This window comes from Loxodonta africana, chromosome 21 (assembly GCF_030014295.1).
Source record: "Loxodonta africana isolate mLoxAfr1 chromosome 21, mLoxAfr1.hap2, whole genome shotgun sequence".
NCBI classification, from domain to species: Eukaryota; Metazoa; Chordata; class Mammalia; order Proboscidea; family Elephantidae; genus Loxodonta; species Loxodonta africana.
In genome coordinates this window covers 41,883,414-41,907,852 of record NC_087362.1, presented here as the reverse complement: position 1 = coordinate 41,907,852, position 24,439 = coordinate 41,883,414, and the positions used below count along the sequence as shown (strand labels likewise).

The following is a 24,439-nucleotide window of genomic DNA, read 5'->3' as shown; positions in this document are numbered from 1 at the left end:
ATATAAGGAACCATGGTGGTACAGTGGCTAAAGTGCTCAGCTGTGAGCCAAAAGATTGGCGGTTCAAACCTACCAGTAGCCACACAGTAGAAAATGTGACAATCTGCTTCCATAAAGATTACTGCCTTGGAAACCCTATGGGGGCAGTTCCACTCTGTCCTATAGGGTTGCTATGAGTTGGAATTGACTTGATTGCAATGGGTTGTGGTTTTTTTTTTTTTTTTTAGTTTTTATGTGATATAACCTCCCCATTGAAAATATACTGTAAAGAACTCCCCTTTCAGAGTATATCACAGTTCTTGTGAAGTGTTTCCCAAGGTGGAAATGGGAAACCCTATTAAGAGTAGCAGGTTTGGTAATATATACTACTCAGACTTCATCTTCCTCACAATGTGTTAATTTATTGTTATAGGTCAGGATCGTCTTTTTACCTGTGATGTGTAGTCACATCAAGCTGCTTATAGGAAGGTTTTCTCCATGAAGAGATCTCATTAGTACAAGTAAATATAGGATGTGCTGTATGATTTCTTTGTGTTATTGGGCACCCCGGCCAGTGTAGACTTACAGGGAGAATTTAGCTACAAATTGATTAATTAACAGTTGATTCAAATGCACAAATATTAATGTGTGCCAGAAAGGTATATAAAGTAAAATGCCATTGTAACTGGTTCCATTACTGAACAGATCAAGATTTACCATGGATCTAAAGATGTATTTTTCTTTTTCAACCAATATAAATATCAAAACCAAGTGTGATCGGCAGCTTGTAAGGATAATGACACTCTAATGTAAATGAAAACTGAATGCATGTAAATTTGTTTTAAATTCTGCATCTTATTTTTTTTCAAATTTCCATTTGAAATTAACAATATGACAGTGTAGTGTGATGAAAAATCGATCTGTGATGATTACAGTTATACTTGCTAATCGCAAATACGTAAGCAGATTTTCAGAAAATCATTAAACAATATTATTGATGCCATTTTTCTTTCTAAGATCAGCTTTGGAGGGATTCCAGCAGCTGGAAAATCAGTGTCGTTCCCACAAAAAAATTTTCATGGGTGTTTAGAAAACCTCTATTATAATGGAGTGGATATCATTGATTTGGTCAAACGACACAAACCACAGATCATCGTTATGGTAAGAGAGTCTCCATGTGAAGGAACGAGTAAAACTATGACGCTTTTCTACACGATAAGATTGCTCCATTTTGGATTCCCATCTGTTATGTGTTTAGAGATTACTCTTATTCTTTTAAAAGTTTTCTCTGACTGGTAGTATGCATATAAGGGATAAATTCTGCCTAAATAAATTATAATGCAGAGGGCATGATCATTTTTATATGAAATACAGCAGTGTTCTATTTATAGTTGATATTTTAATTTTGTTGCAGTATTAAACTCAGGAGACAAATTTATTCCATGCTGTAATTCCCTTAAGAAGATATTCCCTGACAAACTCACTAGATAAGCATACCAAGCTCTTGGAACCAGATAACATCCATGCATATTAGAGAGAATTTGAAAAACTTGTATTTTTCCATGGTCATTCATAACAAATAAGAAACTAATAAGCTGCTACAACACTACATCTACCAACCTGCCCAAATAGCAATGTTGATTAGGCTGTATTATATTCTAATGGTGTGGAAATGTGGCAGAATTTAAATATAACTGCATTGGTCAGGGTTCTCTCAGGGAACCAGCGCCACTGTAAGGATTATAAAGTGATGGATTTATTAAATGACTGGGATCTTAACGAAGTCCCTGGGTGGCCTTGGGCTGCTAACCAAAAGGTTGAATGTTCAAGTCCACTCAGAGGCACCTCAGAAGAAAAACCTGGTGATGTGCTTCTGAAAAACCAGCTGTCGAAAACCCAGCGGAGCATGGTTCTACTCTGACAGGTACGGGGGTCACCATGAGTAAAAATCGACTGAACGGCAGCTCACCTTCTTTTTTTTTTGGATCTTAACAGTTGTCAGAGGATCTGGGAAAGTGATGACGTGGTAGGGGAAGTTGGAGGGCCATAGGAATAGTCTCGAATTCTCTGGAAGCTCTCGTGCGCACAGACATGTTGGAGTTTGTGAGGAAGCTAAGAAACCAAGCATTTTTAGCCTGTGAAGGAAGCCGTTAAGAGCAGGCCTCTGGCAACTGTTCCTTCTGGCTAGCTACCACTTCTGTGGGTCCCCAGCCACACCCCTGGTGGTGGGCCTGGGCTTGCTGTTGCTCAGCAGGAGGAGCAGTCAGGAAAAAAAGCGGAGCAGAGTGGAGGAGAGCAAGGAGAAGCTGGACAAACCGGCATCTTAGGGTCTGCCTTTCACGGTAGGTGATCACAAAAAGACCCTGAGGGGATAGCAGCCAGACTTTCAACCTGACTCCCAAACATTACCCAAGTCCTCTTTTTGGCTAACTTTCACCCAGAAAATGAAGTTCTGGGAAACTTAGTCTAGCCTAGCCAGCTTGACAGTAGAAAAACAGGCACAAATATCCATTTGAATAAATTTCTTTCATTGTTTAAATTCAAAATACGTAAATTTAGCCTCTGTTGTTTCAACAAATCCCACAGCACATTTTGAGAAAATGTATTGTTTACAAGGTATTTTATTCCAGATTCCATGTGTGAATTGATAGTATTTTTATGAGCATACCATTCAACTAGATTTTAAAAGTTTTTTTTTTTTTGATATAAAAAGGACAATGATTTGAAAGGAAAATAAAAATATTACAGATAGGTGGGTGAGTGTATGTGTTACATTATCAAATGAGTTTCTGGGACCTGCTTATGCAACTCACATCCATTCTTTGGCAGCGGTTATGCTGCATTGTAGGGTAGCAGGCAGCTGTCCAAATGAATCATAGGACCAAACTGCAGCTGGTAAAATGTTTCCATTTTTACAAGGTTTCAGAGGCTTAAAATTGCCTTTACATTATGGGTCAGTGCAATTTACTCTTCACCTTTTGTTATTTCATTCCTCTGGACAAGATATTTGTTTACAAGGAAACCAAGCTCACTTTTAATCGAATCACAAGATACCCATACCTTTTTGTTTGACCTAGACCAAATGTTTTAATGCCAATGTATATTCTTCATTGAGTTTTCAAATTTATATTTAGGAAGTTTATTAAAGATTATTTTAAGTAAAAGCTAAAAGCATTTGTCTTCATTTCTGAAGAATGATGAGGAACGTGCTTAATTATTTCAAAATAATTCATACCTTAAAATTGACTTAAATCCTTAAGTATCTACCTTGCTCTGGTAAGAAACTTTTTTTATTATTATACTTTAGGTTTACAGAACAAATTAGTTTCTCATTAAACAATAAACGTATTGTTTTGTGACATTGGCTGCCGACCTCGTACGAATACTCCCCTTCTTGACCTTGGGTTCCCCGCTTCCAGCTTTCCTGTCCCCTCCTGCTTTCTCATCCCTGCCTCTGGGTTGTTGTGCCCATTTAGTCTCGTTTTGTTTTATGGGCCTGTCTAATCTTTGGCTGAAAGGTGAACCTCAGGAGTGACTTCTGTGTGAGTTAAAAGGGTGTCCATAGGCCATACTCTTGGGGTTTCACCAGTCTCTGTCAGACCATTAAATCTGGTATTTTTTTGTGAGTTAGGGTTTTGTTCTACATTTATCTCCAGCCCTGCCTGGGACTCTTTGCTGTGATCCCTGTCAGAGCTGTCAGTGGTGGTAGCTGGGCACCATCTAGCTGTGCTGGAATCAATCTGATGGAGGCTGTGGCAGTTGTGGTCCATTAGTCCTTTGGATTAATCTTTTTCTTGTGTCTGGTTTTCTTCATTCTCCCTTGCTTCAGACAGAATGGGACCAATGGAGTATCTTAGATGGCTGCTCACAAGCTTTTAAGACCCCAGATGCTACTCACCAAGGTAGAATGTAGACCATTTTCTTTATAAACTATGTTATGCCAATTGAGTTAGGTGTTCCTGAGCCATGGTCCCCACAGCCCTCAGCTCACTAATTTGGTCCCTTGGGGAGTTTGGATGTGTCTATGAAGCTTCCATCTCCTTGCTTTGGTCAAGTTGTGCTGACGTTCCCAGTATTGTGTACTGTCTTACCTTTCACCAAAGTTAACACTTATCTATTGTCTAGTTAGTGTTTTTCCATTCCCCGTCCCCCCATCCCCCCTTACCATGTCACGAGGTGTTTCATAGATTCACCCTTGTTCTTTATCATTGCATAGTACTCCATTGTGTGTATGTACCACAATTTCTTTATCCATTCATCTTTCGATGGGCATTCATGTTGTTTCCATCTTTTTGCTATTATGAGTAACACTGGAGTGAACATGGGTGTGCATATGTCTATTTGTGTGATGGCTCTTGTTTCTGTAGAATATATTCCTAGGAATGGGTTTACTAGATTATATGGTATTTCTATTTCTAGCTTGTAAAGGAAGCACCGTATCGTTTTCCAAAATGGTTGTACCATGTTGCATTCCCACTAGCTGTGCATAAGAGTTCCAATCTCCCTGCAGCCTCTCCAACATTTGTTATTTTCTGTTTTTTTTAATTATTCTTGCCAATAATGTTGGGGTGAGATGGTATCTCATTGTGGCTTTGATTTGCATTTCTCTAGTGGGTAGTGATCTCATGCTTTTCCTCATGTGACTATTAGCTGCCTGAATGTCTTCTTTGATGAAGTGTCTGTTTATATCCTTTGCCCATTTTTTAATTGGATTATTTGTCCTTTTATTGTAGAGATGTTGGATTTTCCTGTAGATTTTAGAGATTAGACTTTTGTTGGACTTGTCATAGCCAAAAAATTTTCCCAGTCTGTAGGTTCTCTTTTTACTCTTTTGGTGAAGTCTTTTGATGAACATAAGTGTGTAATTTTTAGAAGGTCCCAGTTATCTAGCTTATCTTCTGGTGTTTGTGTATTGTTATTTATGGTTTGTATCCTATTTATGCTGTGCATTAGGGCTTCTAGCACTGACCTTATTTTTTCTTCTATGATCTTTATAATTTTTGGCTTTGTATTTAGGTCTTTGATCCATTCTGAACAGTTTTTGTGTATGGTGGGAGGTATGGGTCATTTCATTTTTTTGCATGGACATCTATTTTTGCCAGCACCATTTTTTAAAAAACTGTCTTTTCCCCATTGAATGGACTTCGGGCCTTTGTCAAAGATCAGGTGACTATAGGTGGGTGGGTTTACGTCTGGATTCTCAGTTCTCTTCCATTGGTCATGTGTCTGTCGTTGTACCAGTACCAGGCTGTTTGACTGCTGTAGCTGTATAATTCTGAGATCAGATAGTGTAAGTCCTCCTACTTTATTCTCCTTTTTTAATAATGCTTTATCCAGGGCCTCTTCCCTTTCCACATAAAGTTAATGATTATTTGGATGGAGATTTCGTTTGTAGATTGCCTTACATAGAATTGACATTTTCACAATGTTGAGTCTACCTGTCCACGAACATGATATGTTTTTCCATTTATGTAGGTATCTTTTGGTTTTTTGCAGTAGTGTTTTGCAGTTTTCTTTGTATAGGTCTCTTACATCCCTGATTAGATTTATTCCTAAATGTTTTATTTTTATAGGGGCTATTATAAATGGTACTGCTTTCTTGATTTCCTTTGTAGTTCTCTTTATTGGTGCATGGGAATCCAACTGATTTTTGTATGTTTGTCTTGTATCTTGCTACTCTGCTGAACCTTTCTATAAGTTCCAGTAGTTTTTGTGTGAAGTCTTCTGGGTTCTCTATGTGTAGTATCATATCATCCACAAATATGGACAGTTTTACTTCTTTCTTACCAATTTGGATGCCCTTTATTTCTTTTCCTTACCTTATTGCTCTAGCTAGGACTAGCACACTGTTAAATAGGAGTAGTGATAAAGGGCATCTTTGTCTTGTTCCTTTTCTCAAGGGGAATGTTTTAGCTCTCTCCATTAAGAATGATGTTGGCTATTGTTTTTTATATATGTGCTCTTTATTATGTTCATGACTTTCCCTTTTATACCTATTTTATTGAGAGTTCTATCAGCGTGGTAGGTCCAGTGGAGGGGTAGGGATGGGGTTGGATCATTTGCAGCATGTACTAGAACTGACAGGGCAGGGCCAGGGAGGGGGGCAATGCAGGGTAGGTACACTTGTCCATACCAGTGCCACTCGGGGGCACAGTGCTCAGTAAGCAGTGCAGATAGGCAGGAGGGAAGCGAGAAGATGTGATGTATGGAGTTAAGTGAGTGAGAGAAAGAAGACAAAGAAACAGAAACAGAAGCAAAAAAAAAAAAGAGAGAAAAAGAAAATGAAGGAAAAAGAATAAGAAAAAATGTAAAGAAAAAGTAAATAAAATGATGGCGTGGTAGGATTCAGCAGGTGGGGGCAGGGCGGACCTAGTAAAATCATGTGCTGGTGGCTCTGTAGCTGATTAGTGTGGCGTGGCCTGTCAAGAAGGGTATGGGTGGAGGTGGAGCCAAGATGGCAGAATAGACAGATGCTTCTGGCGAGCCCTCTTTACAACAAAGACCTGAAAAAACAAGTGAAACAAGTGTATTTATGACAAGCTGGTAGCCCAGAGCTTCAAAGGTAAGCTTAGAAAATGAACTGAGGGGCAGGGGAAGGAAGAGACCATTCAGAAGCAGAGAGGAGTTACAAGACCTGAATCACTAGGAGACCTCAGGCACCATTCCTGGAGCGGTGGCCGTGGCAGCTGTGGGCTGGTACTAGCGTTCGGCCGCAGTTCCCTCAGGGAGAAGCAGCCAGCCACACAGCCCACTCATACCTCCAGAACCAGAGAAGAATGGCATTCTTGGCAAAAGCTAAGTACTTGTGTATATTTTACTGTGCCCCCTACACCCCCAAGCTGGCTTCAGTGGCTAAATTCCCTGGGCCTGAGGTAGGCACTGTTGAGTGCCTAGAGCCATCCTCTCGGCCTTGGAAAAGGAAAAAATTCGCAATTGGGGGAAAAGATAATTTGCTAGCTCCACTAACTGGGGGAGCTCAGGACAGAAGCAGCTCCTGTCCAGGCATAAATGGTCTGTGGACTTTGAGGACCTTTCCCTTCTGCATGGACCTGTGTGGGCCTATTTCAAGAGACTAGGCCCTTGTTGGCAGGCTCCAACCGTTTCAGCTGTGCGGTGGAGAGGTGAGTTTTTGATGTTTGACATTGCTTTGCCTATTAAACAAGGTCCTCACCTACCCACATCAGGGACCTAAGGACTGGTAGCTCCACTCAGGTCACCCAGCCACCCATGACAGAGGTCCAAGGATGACTGGTACCTCCCAGTCCTTACAACCAAAAACTCTGGGTGCCCATGGTCCATCTGCAGAACCCACCCACCTGCACGCTTTAGGGAACAGGGACGCACTTTCCTTAGAGACACTTGGGGGGTCAGTTCTCAGCCCCCTGCCTCGTTCAGAGCATGACCCCCTGCTGCAATCAGATACCGGTATATATGCCAGGACTGTAGGACGGAGCCTGTACCACACACTTGATGATCAGCTACCTGGAAACCTGAGCTGAATTCATACAAGAAAAGTGAATGGACTCCTAGGCTGATATACCTGAAAGTAGTTCTAGCCATCTGGGGACAGGACTTCAGAGCTCCAAGGGCAAAAATAATCAAGCTAGCTCACTCAAGCAGTCCACTTGGGTATATCAAAACAAAACAAAGCAAGCAGTTACGACACAGTAAGCAAGCATAAACTAATACAATAACTTATAGATGGCTCGGAGACAATAGTCAATATCAAGTCACATAAAGAAACAGACCATGATCTCCTCAACAAGCTCTCAAAACAAAGAATCCAGGGATCTTCTGGATGAAAGTGCGTTCCTAGAATTACCAGAGCCAAAATACAAAAGTTTAATATACAGAACCCTTTAAGACATCAGGAAGGAAATGAGGCAATATGTAGAACAAGCCAAGGAACACACAGATAAAGGAATAGAAGAAATTAGAAAGATTATTCAGGAACATAATGAAAAGTTTAATAAGCTGGAAAAATCTATAGACAGACAGGAATCAGAAATTCAGAAGATTAACAATAAAATTACAGAAGCAGACAACTCAATAGAAAGTCAAAGGAGCAGAATTGAGCAAATAGAAGCCAGAATTTCTGAATTCAAAGATAAACCACTTGGCACTAATATATTTTAAGAAAAATCAGATAAAAGAATTTTAAAAAAATGAAGAAAGCTTAAGAATCATGTGGGACTCTACCAAGAGAGATAACCTACAAGTGATTGGAGTACCAGAACAGGGAAAAATTGGAGTACCAGAACAGGGAGGGATAACAGAAAATACAGAGAGAATTGTTGAAGATTTGTTGGCAGAAAACTCCCCTGATATCATGAAAGATGAGAAAATATCTATCCAAGATGCTCATTGAACTCCATATAAGGTATATCTTAAAAGAAAGTCACCAAGACATAATCAAACTTGCCAAAACCGAAGATAAAGAGAGAATTATAAGAGCAGCAAGGGATAAATGAAAAGTCACCTACAAAGGAGAACCGATAAGAATAAGCTCAGACTACTCAGCAGAAACTATGCAGGCAAGAAGGCAATGGGATGACATATTTGAAAAACCGAAGGAAAAAAATTGCCAGCCAAGTGTCATATATCCATGTCTCTTAAATATGAAGGTGAAATTAAGACATTTCCAGAAAAACACAAGTTTAGGGAATTCATAAAAACCAAACCAAAACTACAAGAAATACTAAAGGGAGTTCTTTGGTTAGAAAATCAATAATATCAGGTATCAACCCAACACTAGAACACTGGGCAGAGCAACCAGAAGTCAACCCAGACAGGGAAATCCAAAAAAGCAAAACAAGATTATTAAAAAAAAAAAGTCAAAAAAGGGTAATAGCAATATAAAAGAAGACAACATTAAAATAATAAAGAGAGGCTAAGAAACGTAATCATAGATCTTCCATATGGAGAGGAAGATACGGCGATACAAAGAAATAAAAGTTGGGTTTAAATTTAGAAAAATAGGGGTAAATAGTAAGGTAACCACAAAGGAGACAAACTATCCTACACATCAGAACAAAGTACAAGGAAAAAATAGAGACTCAGCAGAAACAAAATCAACAAAAGCAAATATGAGGAAAGGATAATATATAAAGATAATCTACTCAGCACATAAAATTAAGTGGGAAAAACAAACTGTCAACAACACACAAATAAAGACATCAAAATGATAGCACTAAATTCATACCTATCCATAATTATGCTGAATGCAAATGGACTAAATGCACCAATAAAGAGACAGAGAGTGGCAGAATAGATTAAAAAACAAGATCTGTCTATATGCTGCCTACAAGAGACACACCTTAGACTTAGAAACACAAACAAACTAAAACTCAAAGGACGGAAAAAAATATATCAAGCAAACAACAATCAAAAAAGAGCAGGAGTGCCAATATTAATTTCTGACAAAATAGATTTTAATGTTAAATCCATCAGAAAGGATAAGGAAGGACACTATATAATGATTAGAGGGACAATACACCAAGAAGATATAACCATATTAAATATTTATGCACCCAATGACAGAGCTGCAAGATATATAAAACAAACTCTATCAGCATTGAAAAATGAGATAGACAGCTCCATAATAATAGTAGGAGACTTCAGCACACCACTTTCGGTGAAGGACAGGACATCCAGAAAGAAGCTCAATAGAGACACGAAAGATCTAAATGCCACAATCAACCAACTTGACCTCAAAGACATATACAGAACACTCCACCCAACAGCAGCCAATTATACTTTCTTTTCTGGTGTACTGGGAACATTCTCTAGAATAGACCACATATTAGGTCATAAACCAAGACTTAGCAGAATCCAAAACATTGAAATATTACAAAGCATCTTCTCTGACCATAAAGCCATAAAAGTGGAAATCAATAACAGGTAAAGCAGGGAAAAGAAAAGAAACACTTCGAAACTGAACAATACCCTGCTCAAAAAAGACTGGATTATAGAAGACATTAAGGATGGAATAAAGAAATTCATAGAATCCAGTGAGAATGAAAACACTTCGTATTAAAACCTTTGGGACCCAGCAAAAGCGGTGCTCAGAGGCCAATTTATATCAATAAATGCACACATCCAAAAAGAAGAAAGGGTCAAAATCAAAGAATTATCCCTACAACTTGAACAAATAGAAAGAGAGCAATAAAAGAAATCCACAGGCACCAGAAGAAAACAAATAATAAAAATTAGAGCAGAACTTAATGAAATAAAAAAAAAAAATTTTTTTTTTTTAATTGAAAGAATTAATAAGACTAAAAGCTGGTTCTTTGAAAAAATCAACAAAATTGATAAACCATTGGCCAAACTGACAAAAAAAAAAAAAAAAACCAGGAGGGGAAGGAAATAACCCAAACAAGAAATGAGATGGGTGATATTACAACAGACCCAACTGAAATTAAAAGAATCATATCAGATTACTGTGAAAAATTGTACTCTAAGAAATTTGAAAACCTAGAAGAAATGGATGAATTTCTAGAAACACACTACCTACATAAACTGACACAAACAGAAGTAGAACAACTAAATAGACCCATAAAAAAAGAAGAGATTGAAAAGGTAATCAAAAAACTTCCAACAAAAAAGCCCTGGTCCGGACGGCTTCACTGCAGAGTTCTACCAAACTTTTAAAGAAGAGTTAACACCACTATAACTAAAGGTATTTCAGAGCATAGAACAGGATGGAATACTACCAAACTTGTTTTATGAAGCCAGCATATCCCTGATACCAAAACCAGGTAAAGACACCACCAAAAAAGAAAATTACAGACCTATATCCCTCATGAACATAAATGCAAAAATCCTCAACAAAATTCTAGCCAATAGAATTCAACAACATATCAAAAAAATAAATTCACCATGACCAAGTGGGATTCATACCAGGTATGCAGGGATGGTCCAACATTAGAAAAACAATGTAACCCACTACATAAATAAAACAAAAACAAGAGCCACTTGATTTTATCAATTGATGCAGAAAAGGCATTTGACAAAGTTCAACACCCATTCATGATAAAAACTCTCAGCAAAATGGGAATAGAAGGAAAATTTCTCAATATAATAAATGGCATTTATACAAACCCAACAGCCAACATCACCCTAAATGTAGAGAGCCTGAAAACATTCCCATTGAGGTCGGGAACCAGACAAGGATGCCCTTTATCACCACCCTTATTCAACATTGTGTTGGAGGTCCTAGCTGGAGCAATTAGGCTAGATAAAGAAATAAAGGGCATCCAGATTGGCAAGGAAGAAGTCAAAGTATCTCTATTTGCAGATGACATGATCTTATACACAGAAACCCCTAAGGAATCCTCCAGAAAACTACTGAAACTAATAGAAGAGTTCAGTAGAGTATCAGGATACAAGATTAAAAAAACCCATTGCCATCGAGTGGATAAACATACAAAAATCGGTTGGATTCCTCTACACCAACAAAAAGAACATCAAAGAGGAAATCACCAAATCAATGCCATTTACAGTAGCCCCCAAGAAGTTAAAATACTTAGGAATAAATCTTATTAGAGATGTAAAAAACTTATACAAAGAAAACTACAATACACTTCTGAAAGAAACCAAAAGAAACTTATACAAGTGGGAAAACATACCTTGCTCAAGGACAGGAAGACTTAACATTATGAAAATGTCTATTCTACCAAAAGCGATAAAAACCCAGCCAAAAGCGATCTATACATTTAATACAATTCCAATCCAAATCCCAACGACATTCTTCAATGAGATAGAGACACAAATCACCAACTTCATATGGAAGGGAAAGAGGCCCTGGATAAGTAAAGCAGTACTGAAAAAGAAGAACAAAGTGGGAGGCCTTACTTTACCTGACTTTAGAACCTATTGTACCGCCACAGTAGTCAGAACAGCCTGGTACTGGTACAAGAACAGATATATAGACCAGTGGAACAGAATTGAGAATCCAGACATAATTCCATCCACATATGAGCAGTTCATATTTGACAAAGGCCACAAAACAGTTAAATGGGGAAAAGACAGTCTTTTTAACAAATGGTGCTGGCATAACTGGGTATCTATCTGCAAAAAAATCAAACAAGACCCATACCTCACTCCATGCACAAAAACGAGCTCAAAATGGATCAAAGACCTAAATATAAAATCTAAAACAAAAAAGATTATGGAAGAAAAAGCAGGGACAATGTTAGGAGCCCTAATACATGGCATAAACAGTATACAAAACCTTATTAAGAATGCAGAAGAAAAACTAGATAACTGGGAGCTCCTAAAAATCAAACACCTATGCTCATCCAAAGACTTCACCAAAAGAGTAAAAACACTACCTACAGACTGGGAAAAAGTTTTTAGCTATGACATTTCCGATCAGCACCTGATCTCTAAAATCTACATGATGCTGCAAAAATTCAATTACAAAAAGGCAAATAACCCAGTTAAAAAATGGGCAAAAGATATGAATAGACGCTTCACTAAAGAAGACGTTCAGGCAGCTAACAGATACATGAGAAATGCTCATGATCATTAGCCGTTAGAGAAATGCAAATTGAAACTACAATGAGATTTCATCTCACTCCAACAATGTTGGCATTAATCCAAAAAACACAAAATAATAAATGTTGGAGAGGCTGTGGAGAGACTGGAACACCTCTACACTGCTGGTGGGAATGTAAAATTGTACAACCACTTTGGAAATAGATTTTGCGCTTCCTTAAAAAGCTAGAAATAGAACTACCATGCAACCCAGCAATTCCACTCCTTAGAATATATCCTAGAGAAATAAGTTTTTACACAAGTAGATATGTGCACGCCCATGTTTATTGCAGCACTGTTTACAATAGCAAAAAGATGGAAGCAACCAAGGTGCCCATTAACAGATGAATGGATAAACAAATTATGGTATATTCACACAATAGAATACTACACACCGATAAAGAACAGTGAGGAATCTGTGAAACATTTCATAACACGGAGGAACCTGGAAGGCATTATGCTGAGTGAAATTAGTCAGTTGCAAAAGGACAAATATTGTATAAGACCACTATTTTAAGAACTTGAGAAATAGTTTAAACAGAGAAAAAACACTCTTTTGTGGCTACATGGTGGGAAGGGAGGGAGGGTGGGAGAAGGGTATTCACTAACTAGATAGTAGATAAGAACTACTTTAGATGAAGGGAAAGACAACACACAATATAGGAGAGGTCAGTGCAATGGGACTAAACCAAAAGGAAAGAAGTTTCTTGAACAAACTGAATGCTTCGAAGGCCAGCGTAGCAGGGGCAGGCATTTGGGGAGCATGGTTTCAGGGGACATCTAAGTCAATTGGCATAATAAAATCTGTTAACAAAACGTTCTGCATTCCACTTTGAAGAGTGGCGTCTGGGGTTTTAAATGCTAGCAAGCGGCCCTCTAAGATGCATCAATGAGTCTCAACCCACCTGGATCAAAGGAGAATGAAGAACACCAAGGACACAATGTAATTACGAGCCCAAGAGACAGGAAGGGGCACATGAACCAGAGTCTACATCATCCTGAGACCAGAAGAACTAGATGGTGCCTGGCTACAGCTGATGACTGCCCTGACAGGGAACACAACAGAGAACCCCTGAGGGAGTAGGAGAGCAGTGGGATGCAGACCCCAAATTCTCATAAAAAGACCAGACTTAATGGTCTGACTGAGACTAGAAGGACCCCGATGGTCATTGCCCTGGACCTTCTTTTGGCCCAGGACAGGAAACATTCCCGAAGCCAAGTCTTCCAACATGGATTGAGCTGGACAGTGGGTTGGAGAGGGATGCTGGTGAGGAGTGAGCTTTTGGATCAGGTGGATACTTAACACTATGTTGTTATCTCCTGCTTGGAGGGGAGATGAGAGGGTAGAGGGTGTTAGAAGCTGGCAAAATGGATACGAAAAGAGAGAGTGGAGGGAGGGAGCAGGCTGTGTAATTAGAGGGATAGTAATTGGGAGTATGTAGCAAGGTGTATATAAGTTTCTTTGTGAGAGACTGACTTGAAATTTAAACTTTCACTTAAAGCACAATAAAAATTATTTTAAAAAAAGGACATGGGTGGTGAATGGGGCTAAGTGGGCTTGAGAAAGGAAAGAAATGGAGGGAAAGAGAGTGAAGAAGGTAAAAATGAAAAAACAAAACCAAATATGACAAGAACAAAAAAATTAATATGGTGTTGGGGTGGCAGCTGTTGGGTGTGGGACAGAATTGGGTGGCAGCGAACTGATGTCTCTCTCACTGACTAGTGTGTCACAGCCTGTCCAGATGCAGTGGGAACAGCACATGGGGCTCGGTGGATGGCAGAATGTAAAGGAAGGGAGAGAGAGATAAGAAACTGATGGAAAAAAATAAATAAAAAATAAAAAATGATGTTGAGGGAGCCTGCCGATGGGATGGCCTGGGGAAGCTGTGTGCTGGTGGCTCTTTATCTGAGCAGTATTGTTCAGCCCATCAAGAAGGGGCGGAGATGACTCATGAGGCTAGGTGGGTGTGAGAGAGGAAAGAAAGGAAGGGAAAAATAAGAAACAACAAACAAACAAACAAACAAACAAATGACACTAGGGTAGTCTGCTGGTGGGGTAGTGTGAACCTGGGAAATCTGCGTGCTGGTGGCTCTCTGACTGAGTGGTATGGTACAGCCTGTCAAGAAGGGATAGAGCCGGCACAAGCGTCTAAGTGGCGGGGAGAAAGAAAAGGAAGGGAGAGATAAGAAACAAACAAAAAAAATGGCACCAAGGGAGCCTGCCAGGGGTGTGGTGTGGTCCCAGAGAAGCCATGTGCTGGTGGCTCTCTAGTTGAGTGTTGTGGCACAACCTGTTAAGAAGGAACAGAGAGGACACACACGGTTAGGTTGGCAGGAGAAAGGAAAGGAAGTAAGAGAGAGAGAGAAGAAACAAAAAAACAAACAAAAAGCCAAATGACAACAACGACAAAATGGCACTGAAGGAGCTGTCTGGTGGGGGTGGGGCAGATCTGGGTGGTAAGGAGCCGCTGTCTCTCTGGCTGAGTGACCATGGCCTGTTGGAAAGTGGTAGAAGCTATGTAGAGGGAAGAGGGGTGGGGGCTGGGAAAACTTGTATCCCTGGTCACTAGGTGCCCTGTCTCCTGTAGGGAGCTCCATGAAGCTGCCTTCCCGTACTCTCCGTCCACCATTCTTGGTGGCCAAGGTCCAAGATGGCAAGTTTATGCCATGTTCGCTGGTAGGGGACCTCTACTCCTTAGCTCTCTTCATTCTCTGTTCTCTGTCCATTTCTTATTCCATTCTGTGCTTGGTTGAGTTCTTTTCCCTTCATTTTATGCTTAGGGTTCCAGAACTGATGTTTGTATCTGTTTTACTTAGTTTTTCATATCTTTGTTTTAGAGGGATGGCGTGGTGCTTCTGTCTGTAGTGTCATGGTGACTCTGTCTCCACAAATTATTTTTTCATATACAATATTTTAATGGCTGAATTCATGCAATTCCAATATTATATCTTGAACGTTTATTGCAAAGCATTAGATCAGGAAGGACTATATGTAAATCCGGTGACAAAGGACAAAATAATAAGACAAAAATATTCCAAAAGGAAAGAAAATGAAAAAATGGACAGAGAGGGCATGAACAGACCTTTTGTAGAAAAGCAAGTCCAGATGAACAACAAATCTATGAAAAATGCTCAGATTCACTAGTAGTCAGGTAACTGTAAGGTAAATACAAATGAGATATCACTTTGGCATTTTGCCATTGAACCAGTGAAAATTTAAAAGTGATAGAATACTAGCTTCTGGCAAGGATGAGGGGAAAAGATACCCTCAGATATTACTGGTGGAAATGTATAGTATTTTATTGTTTGTTTTGGAAAACAATCTGGGAGCACTTATTAAGATCTATGGATACAGTAGTTTTATATCTAAGACCCTATTCTGTAAAACTAAAAATACCAGTATACACAGAAACATGCAGAGTATTTATTGCAACTTTGTTGGTAGAGACAATATCTAGAAATAGAGTAAATGCCCTTTAACAGGGAAACAATGGAGTAAAAATGAGAACATTCATATAATAGAATATTACTCATCCAATAAAAAGGATGAATTAGGGTTATGTCAGATAACTCAAAGGCATTTCCATAGGCTATTGCTTAGTGATAAAAGCATAAGACGATAAAGTGCATAAAACATGGGTCTTATTTTTGTGGATCAAATAATGCTAAATCTGTAGGTAAATGCATTCATACATACATTTGTGTGTATGTGTAATAACTGAAAGTATGTATGTATGTACATAAGATTTGAAGATAGTGGAGAAAAATATGGAAGGACAAATGCTTATTCATTAATATTGGTTACTTGGGGCAGATTGGAAGGCAGAAGCTGAAAAGTGGGTGAGATGAGCAGAAAGGGAAAGCCAAGTAGAACATAAAAACAAGAGCTTAAATACATTATCAGATTCAGTTATGTTGAGTTAGATGCCTTTACTAAAGTTGAGAAGCTGGAAGAAAAGGATTTCAGCCAGCATACCCAGAGAAAGATTTGTCTGACTATAGTACCACGGAGTTTGAAGGATCTTGAAGATAAATGTCATTTTCACGTTGGTAGAGATGATAAGCATGTTGATGTGAGATGATTAGTAGCCTTTGTGAATATTCCGAACCCTATTACTAATGTGATGTGTCACTCTGAGTGCTTTTTCTTGTACTTTATTCTTAGGGAAATGTGTCATTTTCTTGTTCACAACCACAATCAGTGCCAGTGACTTTTCTGAGCTCCAGGAGTTACTTAGCACTGCCAGACACTTCTGGAGAGGATGAGGTTTCTGCTACTTTTCAATTTCGAACTTGGAATAAGTCAGGACTTTTGCTATTCATTGAACTTCAGCTTGTCTCAGGAGGCCTCCTCCTCTTTCTTCATGATGGAAAACTTAGACTGAACTTCTACCAGCCGGGAAGATTACCCACTGACATCACAGCAGGTAATAAACGTATTCCCACAGGCAAAGCATATGGATTTGTAAGATTTCATTATCTCTCTCTCTCCTCTCCAGGAAATTTTAGACGGAACCAAAAAATTAATATATTTGTTTAATAAATGAATACTTGAGTTAATAGGATTATCATTATCCTTCCTTAGAGGAACTTGATTCTTACTTGTTTTTCAATATGGCTCCAACACTAGCAGTTCTTCTCAACAGAAATGATGGTTATTGAATCTAAGAGCAGTTCTGACACCAACTGCAATGCAGTTCTTCTGACCTAACTACCTAGAGTCAGGCCAGATTTCATGTATTAAGGGCATAGTACTCCAGACTGCTGAGTCTGCCCAAGACCGTGACACCCGCTGCACGTTCGGGTATCTCCAGGCTACCTGTTCTGACCAATTATCTACAAATTCGGGGGTTGCAACTAACCCATGTTAAAAATAAAATTTTGTCAAGACTAAATTTGTATACGAACTAATAAGCTTTATTTGCAGTTCATGAATTTGCAAATGTCTGGTCTGGCTTAGGTTTTGGCTTTTGGGATGGTCAGGCATTTACAGGAAATAGTTTTAGGTTTTGGAGACTTAGAGGCGCAGTGGTTAAGTGATACAACTCCTAACCAAAAGGTCGACAGTTCAAATCCACTAGCCGCTCTTTGGAAACCCTATGGGGCAGTTCTACTCTGTCCTCTAGGGTCACCATGGGTCGGAATAGACCCGGAGGCAACAAGTTTGTTTTTGGGTTTAGTCTTCGGTTTTGGTTTGCTGATGCGGAGCTTAGCATAAGTTACCATGGAGTAGATTCAGACTTACAGCAGCCCCATGTGTTACAGAATAGAACCACGCCATAGGGTTTTCTTGGCTGTAATCTTAATGAAAGTAGATCACTTTCCTTGGCGAGACTGCTGGAGGGGTTCAGACTGCTAACCTTTAGGTTAGTAGTGGAGTGCAGACCACCTGCACCACCCAGGGACCTTTCCCTTTATTAAGTCAATTCATTTTAGTTTTTCTGATGGCCTATATAAAAAAAATATATATGTGTCTGCTCTTTGGATTCTCATCTGAACTGGTTCTAATATTTTACTGGATCCCTTAATAAATAAGTTAAATAAAGTAGGTGATAATGTTCATTTTATATTTGTATGATAGTCATAATTTTGTCTTAAAAAATCTTTATATTTGTAATATTTGAAAGAGCATTTTTAGTCCATTTACTGATAAACCTCCCATGCCATTAAACCACAGTCAATATTTTAATTGAACTCCTTTTCAATTTTTCTAAACCATCAGGAGATATAAAATATTTGAGTGTCTCTGTTTTACACTTACTATCCTGCTATATGTGTAAGGTGATATGAAAAAAAGTGTATTCTACGGATGACAGGCACTTGACAAGTGATTGACTTATCATGAAAAATGCCAGCAGATGCAAAGCTCTCTTGCTCATTGAATGACCACCGTGGCTCCTTTGCAGTTCTGAGTGTGGCAGGGCATAGAAAAAAAGGCAGAGCTGGATTTGAATCCTAATTCTTCTTTTACTAGTTTTATGTCTTTGAACAACTCACTTAGCATTTCTAAGCTCACCTGCTTCCTTTGGAATGTAAAGCTAATATTGACTATGTTGAGGTATAACAATGTGGAGGAGGTGGCATTTTTTGGCAGCAGAATCCTCCTTTACTGCCTGTACCTGATGTCTTCCATCCCCTCCAGTCCCTTGAAAAATTATCTGTTTTTTATTTGTCAGTATTGTTATTGGGCATGTTTTCATAATCTTGTTAATTTGGGCTCAAATCACTAACTGGCTTTCTTGAGTAATGACAGATGGTAACCAATCTGTTTTGAATGAGGAGGAAGGAAGTGGGGAAGGTGGGAGCTCCCCAAGAGCTTTTGTTTTACTCTCTGGATTTGTAAATCGAGGGCCAGAACTTCTATTTGGTTGATTTTATTTTCAAGATACAAATTCATTCGAGTTGAATATATCAGGACCAAGGAAGGTGGGAGGGGCTGTGCATTTCCAAGAGTCTGAAAGAGTAGAGAAGAGGAGAGGTCTTACTGGGATCTCTGTATTAGTGTGCGATGTAATACCTAAATATTTCATCAGATTAACTTGCTGATGTATTTTGTGCAGAGCTGGATACATTTTGGGGGATGCAAAGATTGTGCAGAATGTGTCTACTTGGGCACCAAGTAGAATCCTTTCCACTTTTAGGCTATGCATTGTATTGTTTTAATGATTACAAGTAATATAATTAAGGTGACTATATTAGTATCTGGGAAATTAATGTCCAATTTAGATCAGTGCTTTGGATGAGGGATATTTTTGTCTCTTCATTAAAATTACATGGCTCTTGACAAGGGATCTCCATCACACTTTCACATATATAGAATAACATCAAAGCCAAACAACTGGAGGTCACATTGGGGTAAGTTGTTCCATTAATTTAATAAATGATATTTAAAAACAATTTTAAAATACCATTACAACTACTCTCCCTATTTTAACAATGACCAAAATTCATAGAATATGACTGAAAGGGGGGAAAAAGTTAAAATATACTTAGAAACTAAATACAAGAAAAAACAAGTGTACAAATTAAGATACAAATGCTTATTTTTTTGTTCATGTATCACTGCAGATTAAAGGTAAGAGCTGAAAATTCAATATTATCATTTTTCTAAGAGGTACTATGCTGTGACTTTTTATGGAATGCTCAATATGTGATAGATTTGCAGACTGGGGAGGAAATAAATTAATCAGTGTCATATTAATAATTAATAGGCTACCTAAAACTATGGCCAAAAAATGTAAGCTTGCCATTAATGTGTAGTTTATTGTGATGTATTTGACATCTTCTGAAGTGGTTATATTCATAGCCTAATTTTCAATATCTTAAGGAAGCTGCTTCAGTACAATGAGAGCCCTATGAAGCTAGTTCATTTTAAACGACTTTGCAGGCATGCATATTTAATAAATTACTAAGTGTTAAGACTGTAAAAAAATTCCCTAATGTTTAAATCCACGTACAATATAATCCATCATGACCTCATATGACTTAGAGTGATTATTTCCATAGCGAATAATAAGGACCCTGGACTACACATGAATACCAATATAGTGAAATTGTTATATTTCAGATAACACAAGTATGCCTTTACATACCAATCCCCCCCCGCCTCATTTTTTCCGATTCTTTTAAAATACTAATTTTTGCTAGTTTCAGTGAAGCAAATACATTTTTCATTTGAAAATAGACCACTTAAATGTGTGGCCCGTTTGTTTTTCCATGGGCAAAGAAAGACTTTTCACTTATGTTTCATGAGTACAATGTTCAGTATTAAATCAGTTGTCAGAATGTATCATAATGACTCTCTAAAGAGAATAGAGTACTTATTCACGAAGCATCATCATATTATCCTAAATCTTTCCATCACATAAGGATGGCTTATTTTTCCTTAGGTTTGGGAGATATATATTACCAATCTAATATGTTTTAAAAACTGAATATTTTTATATCTTTTACAATGGAATCAAGTTTAACTTGTGTTGAGAAAGAACCAGACTGTGCAAATGTTTGAATTATCAGACTACATTTTTAATGTGATGCACAGCTTTGCAAATTGTCATTTTGAATTATTCAAAAATATTATGTGAAACTATCATTTTTGAAATATTTAAAATGTTATATTATTCTAAATTGTAAAACATATTGATCTTGTAAAATCCCTTGTGAGGCATTGGTATTTCAGTGGTAGAATTCTCGTCTTCACCCTGAGACCTGAGTTTGATTCCCACCCAAGGCACCTCATGCACGGCCATCGCCCATCTGTCACTGGAGGCTGGCGTGTTGCTATGATGCTGAACAGGTTCCAGCAGAGCTTTCAGACTAGGACAGACTAGGAAAAAAAGCCTGGCGATCTCCTTCCAAAAATCAGCCAATGAAAACCCTATGGATCACAATGGTCCAATCCCCAGCTGATCATGGGGCTGGCACAGGACTGGGCAGCATTTAGTTTTATTGTGCGTAGAGTTTCCATGAGTCAGGAACCAACTCAATGGCAACTAACAACAACATAAAATCCCTCGACACAAATATGGTCAGTCCTCATAGACGTCAAAAAAAAAAAAAAAATCAGATGGCATGAAGAACCTAGAGAAAAATAGCTATATTTCCCTATTTAAAACAAATTATTGTCAAATTTGAATTTTTTGCCATGATTTTAGCATTTCTGCTGCTGCTTTTGCCTAAAGGTAAAAATCAGAGCTATAAAGACGGCTCTGGCTCCCACAGCGGGTCTGGCAGAGGCAGAATTGCACCGTTTGAGACGTTTCTACATTTCTCACTTCCCAGGCATTTGAGAATCCTGTGGCCCTGGTAGTGAAGCAGCTCCCTTGACTTGCCTTACCCAGAAGAAGCCATGTTTTGATTTCCCCATCCCCCCTTAACTGTTGCAGTATTCCTGCCTTTCGGATTATAAACCTGTCACTCTTTTAAACTTATGCTCTCCACTAAAGTGATTGGTACCAATGACCTCCATGTTTTCATCTTGACAAGAGCTAACTGGTGATCTATATCTTTAATTCTGTTTAGTGGATACACTCTTAAAATGTGTGGCACTTTATCCGAGCACTGGAAGAGATATTTGACGACAGGCAAGACCCTTGAGTTGTTCCTTGAGTAATGGCCTATGTGTAATGCCTTTTGCTTCTTTGCAAAGAACTTGCGCTATACTTCAGGCATATTTTTTGTTTATATATTTCACCCATCTGGAGTCACCATGAGTTGGAGCCGACTCAACGGCAACTAACAACAACATGGTGCCTATTAAAATCTTAGGAGAGGATGACGGTGGCTATGCTGTTGCAATATGTTTCTGTAGCAATTTAGGGCTGGTACCAGAGGAGTATTACCAGAGGAGTAGAGATGAGGGAGCAGAAATAAGCCTTTTTCCTCCTGTATTTTGTGTGTTTTTGTGGTTCAGGGCTGAGAAGGATAATAAAGAGAGGGACACAGAGGGAGAAATGTTCTGGTACAAAATCCCATCCTCTCCCACTACCTGCAATTGTGAACACTTTTATTTATTATTCCGTTATTCCATTTGGAGTTGCATTGCTCTCAGCCAAAGACCACAGTGAACGTACCTATAGCCCAACAAATTGGGTTTATTGCTCTCATCAACAAGAACACATACTCTGGGGAACCATCAGTGTCTCCTTAAGAGGACATTATGGATGATTTCCAGGATTTTAGAGTTACCTTACCAAAAAAAAAAATTTTTTTTTTTTTTAACCTGATTTGGAGGAGATTTTCAGGAAGTGAAGATTTGCTCTAAATTAAATGCTGTCAGGAAGTGAGGATAATTCTATGATTGGGTAAATCTTTGTGAATCTTATCTAGAAGGATGGAGAAGTGAAATAGGGCTAAAGATGTACTTGATAAAGAATCAGTAATTCATTCATTTTTTTTTTTTTTATCCAGGAGAGGGAGGGAAGTTTGATATTTTTGTGGTTTGCACAGTAGCCTCACTTGTGTCCGCTTTTGGATAAGATTATGAAGTAGTCTTGTTTATTTTTGTCTCATTTCATTATAGTCACCGAGTGACCTCGTCCGATGTTGGTGTTCTGTAAAAGTAACTATGGTCAACAGGAGACCATGTCCTAACTCTGACTGCCAGCCAGCTTCTCACCACACCAAGGCCTAGCTGATAGTGCTGGGCCAGTTTCTAACTCTTAGGGACTGCTTTTTTCTTTCTCAAAGTTATGTTTTTAACATATGCTAAAAAATCATATGACCACATCTCCTGCAGGCAGATGTGGTTTTGAGTCAGACTCAGGTTTCTGTTCTGGCTCTGCAACTCACCATCTGGATATGACCTTGGGTAATTTGTTCATCCTCCCTCAGCCTCATTTTCTGCATATTTAAAATGAGAATTACGACAGTTGTGAAGATTAAATGACACAATGCACATAAACCACATCACACCTCTTTTTAATAAGAGCTCAAGAAGACAAAGTAAGTTGTTAGTGTTAACATTGTTATTAGCATTGTACCAACAACATGCCTCCTCCCCTAGACTCAAAAGTTATGAGTTGGGGGGTAGTGTACTAGAATTAGCATTTACTTAATCAACGTCAAGAACAAAATATATATTCTGTATAAATTCTACTATTTCTCCTTCTTCCCTTCTTTCACAATAGTGTTGCCTTTGAAAGGGGCTTGCCTCTCTAGAAGTGGCAAGGAGTTGTATACTTACCAAAAAAAAGGAAAATCTGATTAATAAATTACCATTTTCATTATGTGGAGTTATGTGAAATAAATTACATGGATTCTTCATTATTTAGTGTAATAAATCCCATTGATGGGCAATAAGTCTCCTCATCATAAACAAATGACATCTATTACAAAGGAGACTCAAGAGCAGCCTTCTGGTTTCCATGGCACAACATCATAGCTAGCTAGCTGGTTAGATGGTTGCATTGAACTGTGTGAAATTAAAGAGCAGGGTGTCCTGGAAGTCTTTTTTTTTTTTTTTCTCTTAATCTGACTTGTCTTCCATGTTTACTGTTTTATTCCAAAGGCTTCCCTAAGCTTTTGACCTAATCCTGCTGCAGTTTCCTAGAGGAGCACAACTCAAAGTGTGGACTAGCACTAGTTCCGTAAAACATAGGACATTGCTGTGGCATCTAAGCACATGGTCAGTAGGTCTGCCTTTTATATAGCCTTCTATTTAATTTTCCTGCTAAGTCATTTTTATGGTATTTTACAAAAGCATCAATCTGCAAAGGATTAGAAAATGAAATGTTCTTCATCACAGGTACTTTGAGAAGCACTATCCCAGACCAGTGGAAAGCCCAGAATGAAGTAACAGAAGTGAAGTCATGTATTTAAGGCACATCCAAGCTTTGAAAAGAGATGGTGGAAGACATGCCAAGAAGGGTCAGGAGAGTAGGCAGACGTGTCTGTACATTTGACACAAAGCTCTGTAGATGGCTTTTGGCAGTAAATGTATCCTCTTAAAGGAAGTAGTGGATGACAAATCTGGGACATTTGATTTATTTTAGTCTAATCTCATACTGTCAGGAATTACATAACTTCTTTCACTTGCCCATTTTAGAGTCAGCTCTTAGAAAACATGTCTAAAAGTATCTACCCTACATTCTTCATATTTTGGTTTTCCAGTCTTTCCCATTATCTTTTACGAACCAGAGTTAGGTATTTGAAAATCATTTTTTGCTTCATTATGTAATGTAAAAATGATCTTCAGTATCCAGGCTGGAATTTGTGTTACACTAAACATATCCAGGGCCAAGAACTGTAATTGCTCCAGAAGCTTCAAAATATTTTCTGTCTAAAAGCTCATGGTAGAAAATAGTTAGGGGTAAAAGAAATTGCATAAAATATTAGAAAAGAGTCCTGTGACCTTTAGGTTTAACAGAGCTTATATTTTTGTTTCCTAACTTGATCTGTAGAATTATACAGCATTGACTATTCA

The 24,439-nt window shown here is 38.4% G+C and overlaps 1 protein-coding gene across 7 annotated transcripts in view; it reads left to right on the top strand.

The window, feature by feature from the left end:
• Window positions 1-24,439, top strand: part of CNTNAP4 (contactin associated protein family member 4) — a 393,297-nt gene that overhangs the window by 263,518 nt on the left and 105,340 nt on the right. For 5 of the 7 annotated variants that reach the window (XM_023556694.2, XM_023556696.2, XM_023556698.2 and 2 more), the window contains exons 7-8: window positions 997-1,140; window positions 16,682-16,943. In XM_023556694.2, the coding sequence (XP_023412462.1) occupies window positions 997-1,140; window positions 16,682-16,943 (406 nt within the window). Of the gene's footprint in view, window positions 1-996; window positions 1,141-12,005; window positions 12,009-16,681; window positions 16,944-24,439 lie in introns of all 7 variants that reach the window. The other 2 variants (XM_064273763.1, XM_010596846.3) reach the window with 2 other exon arrangements.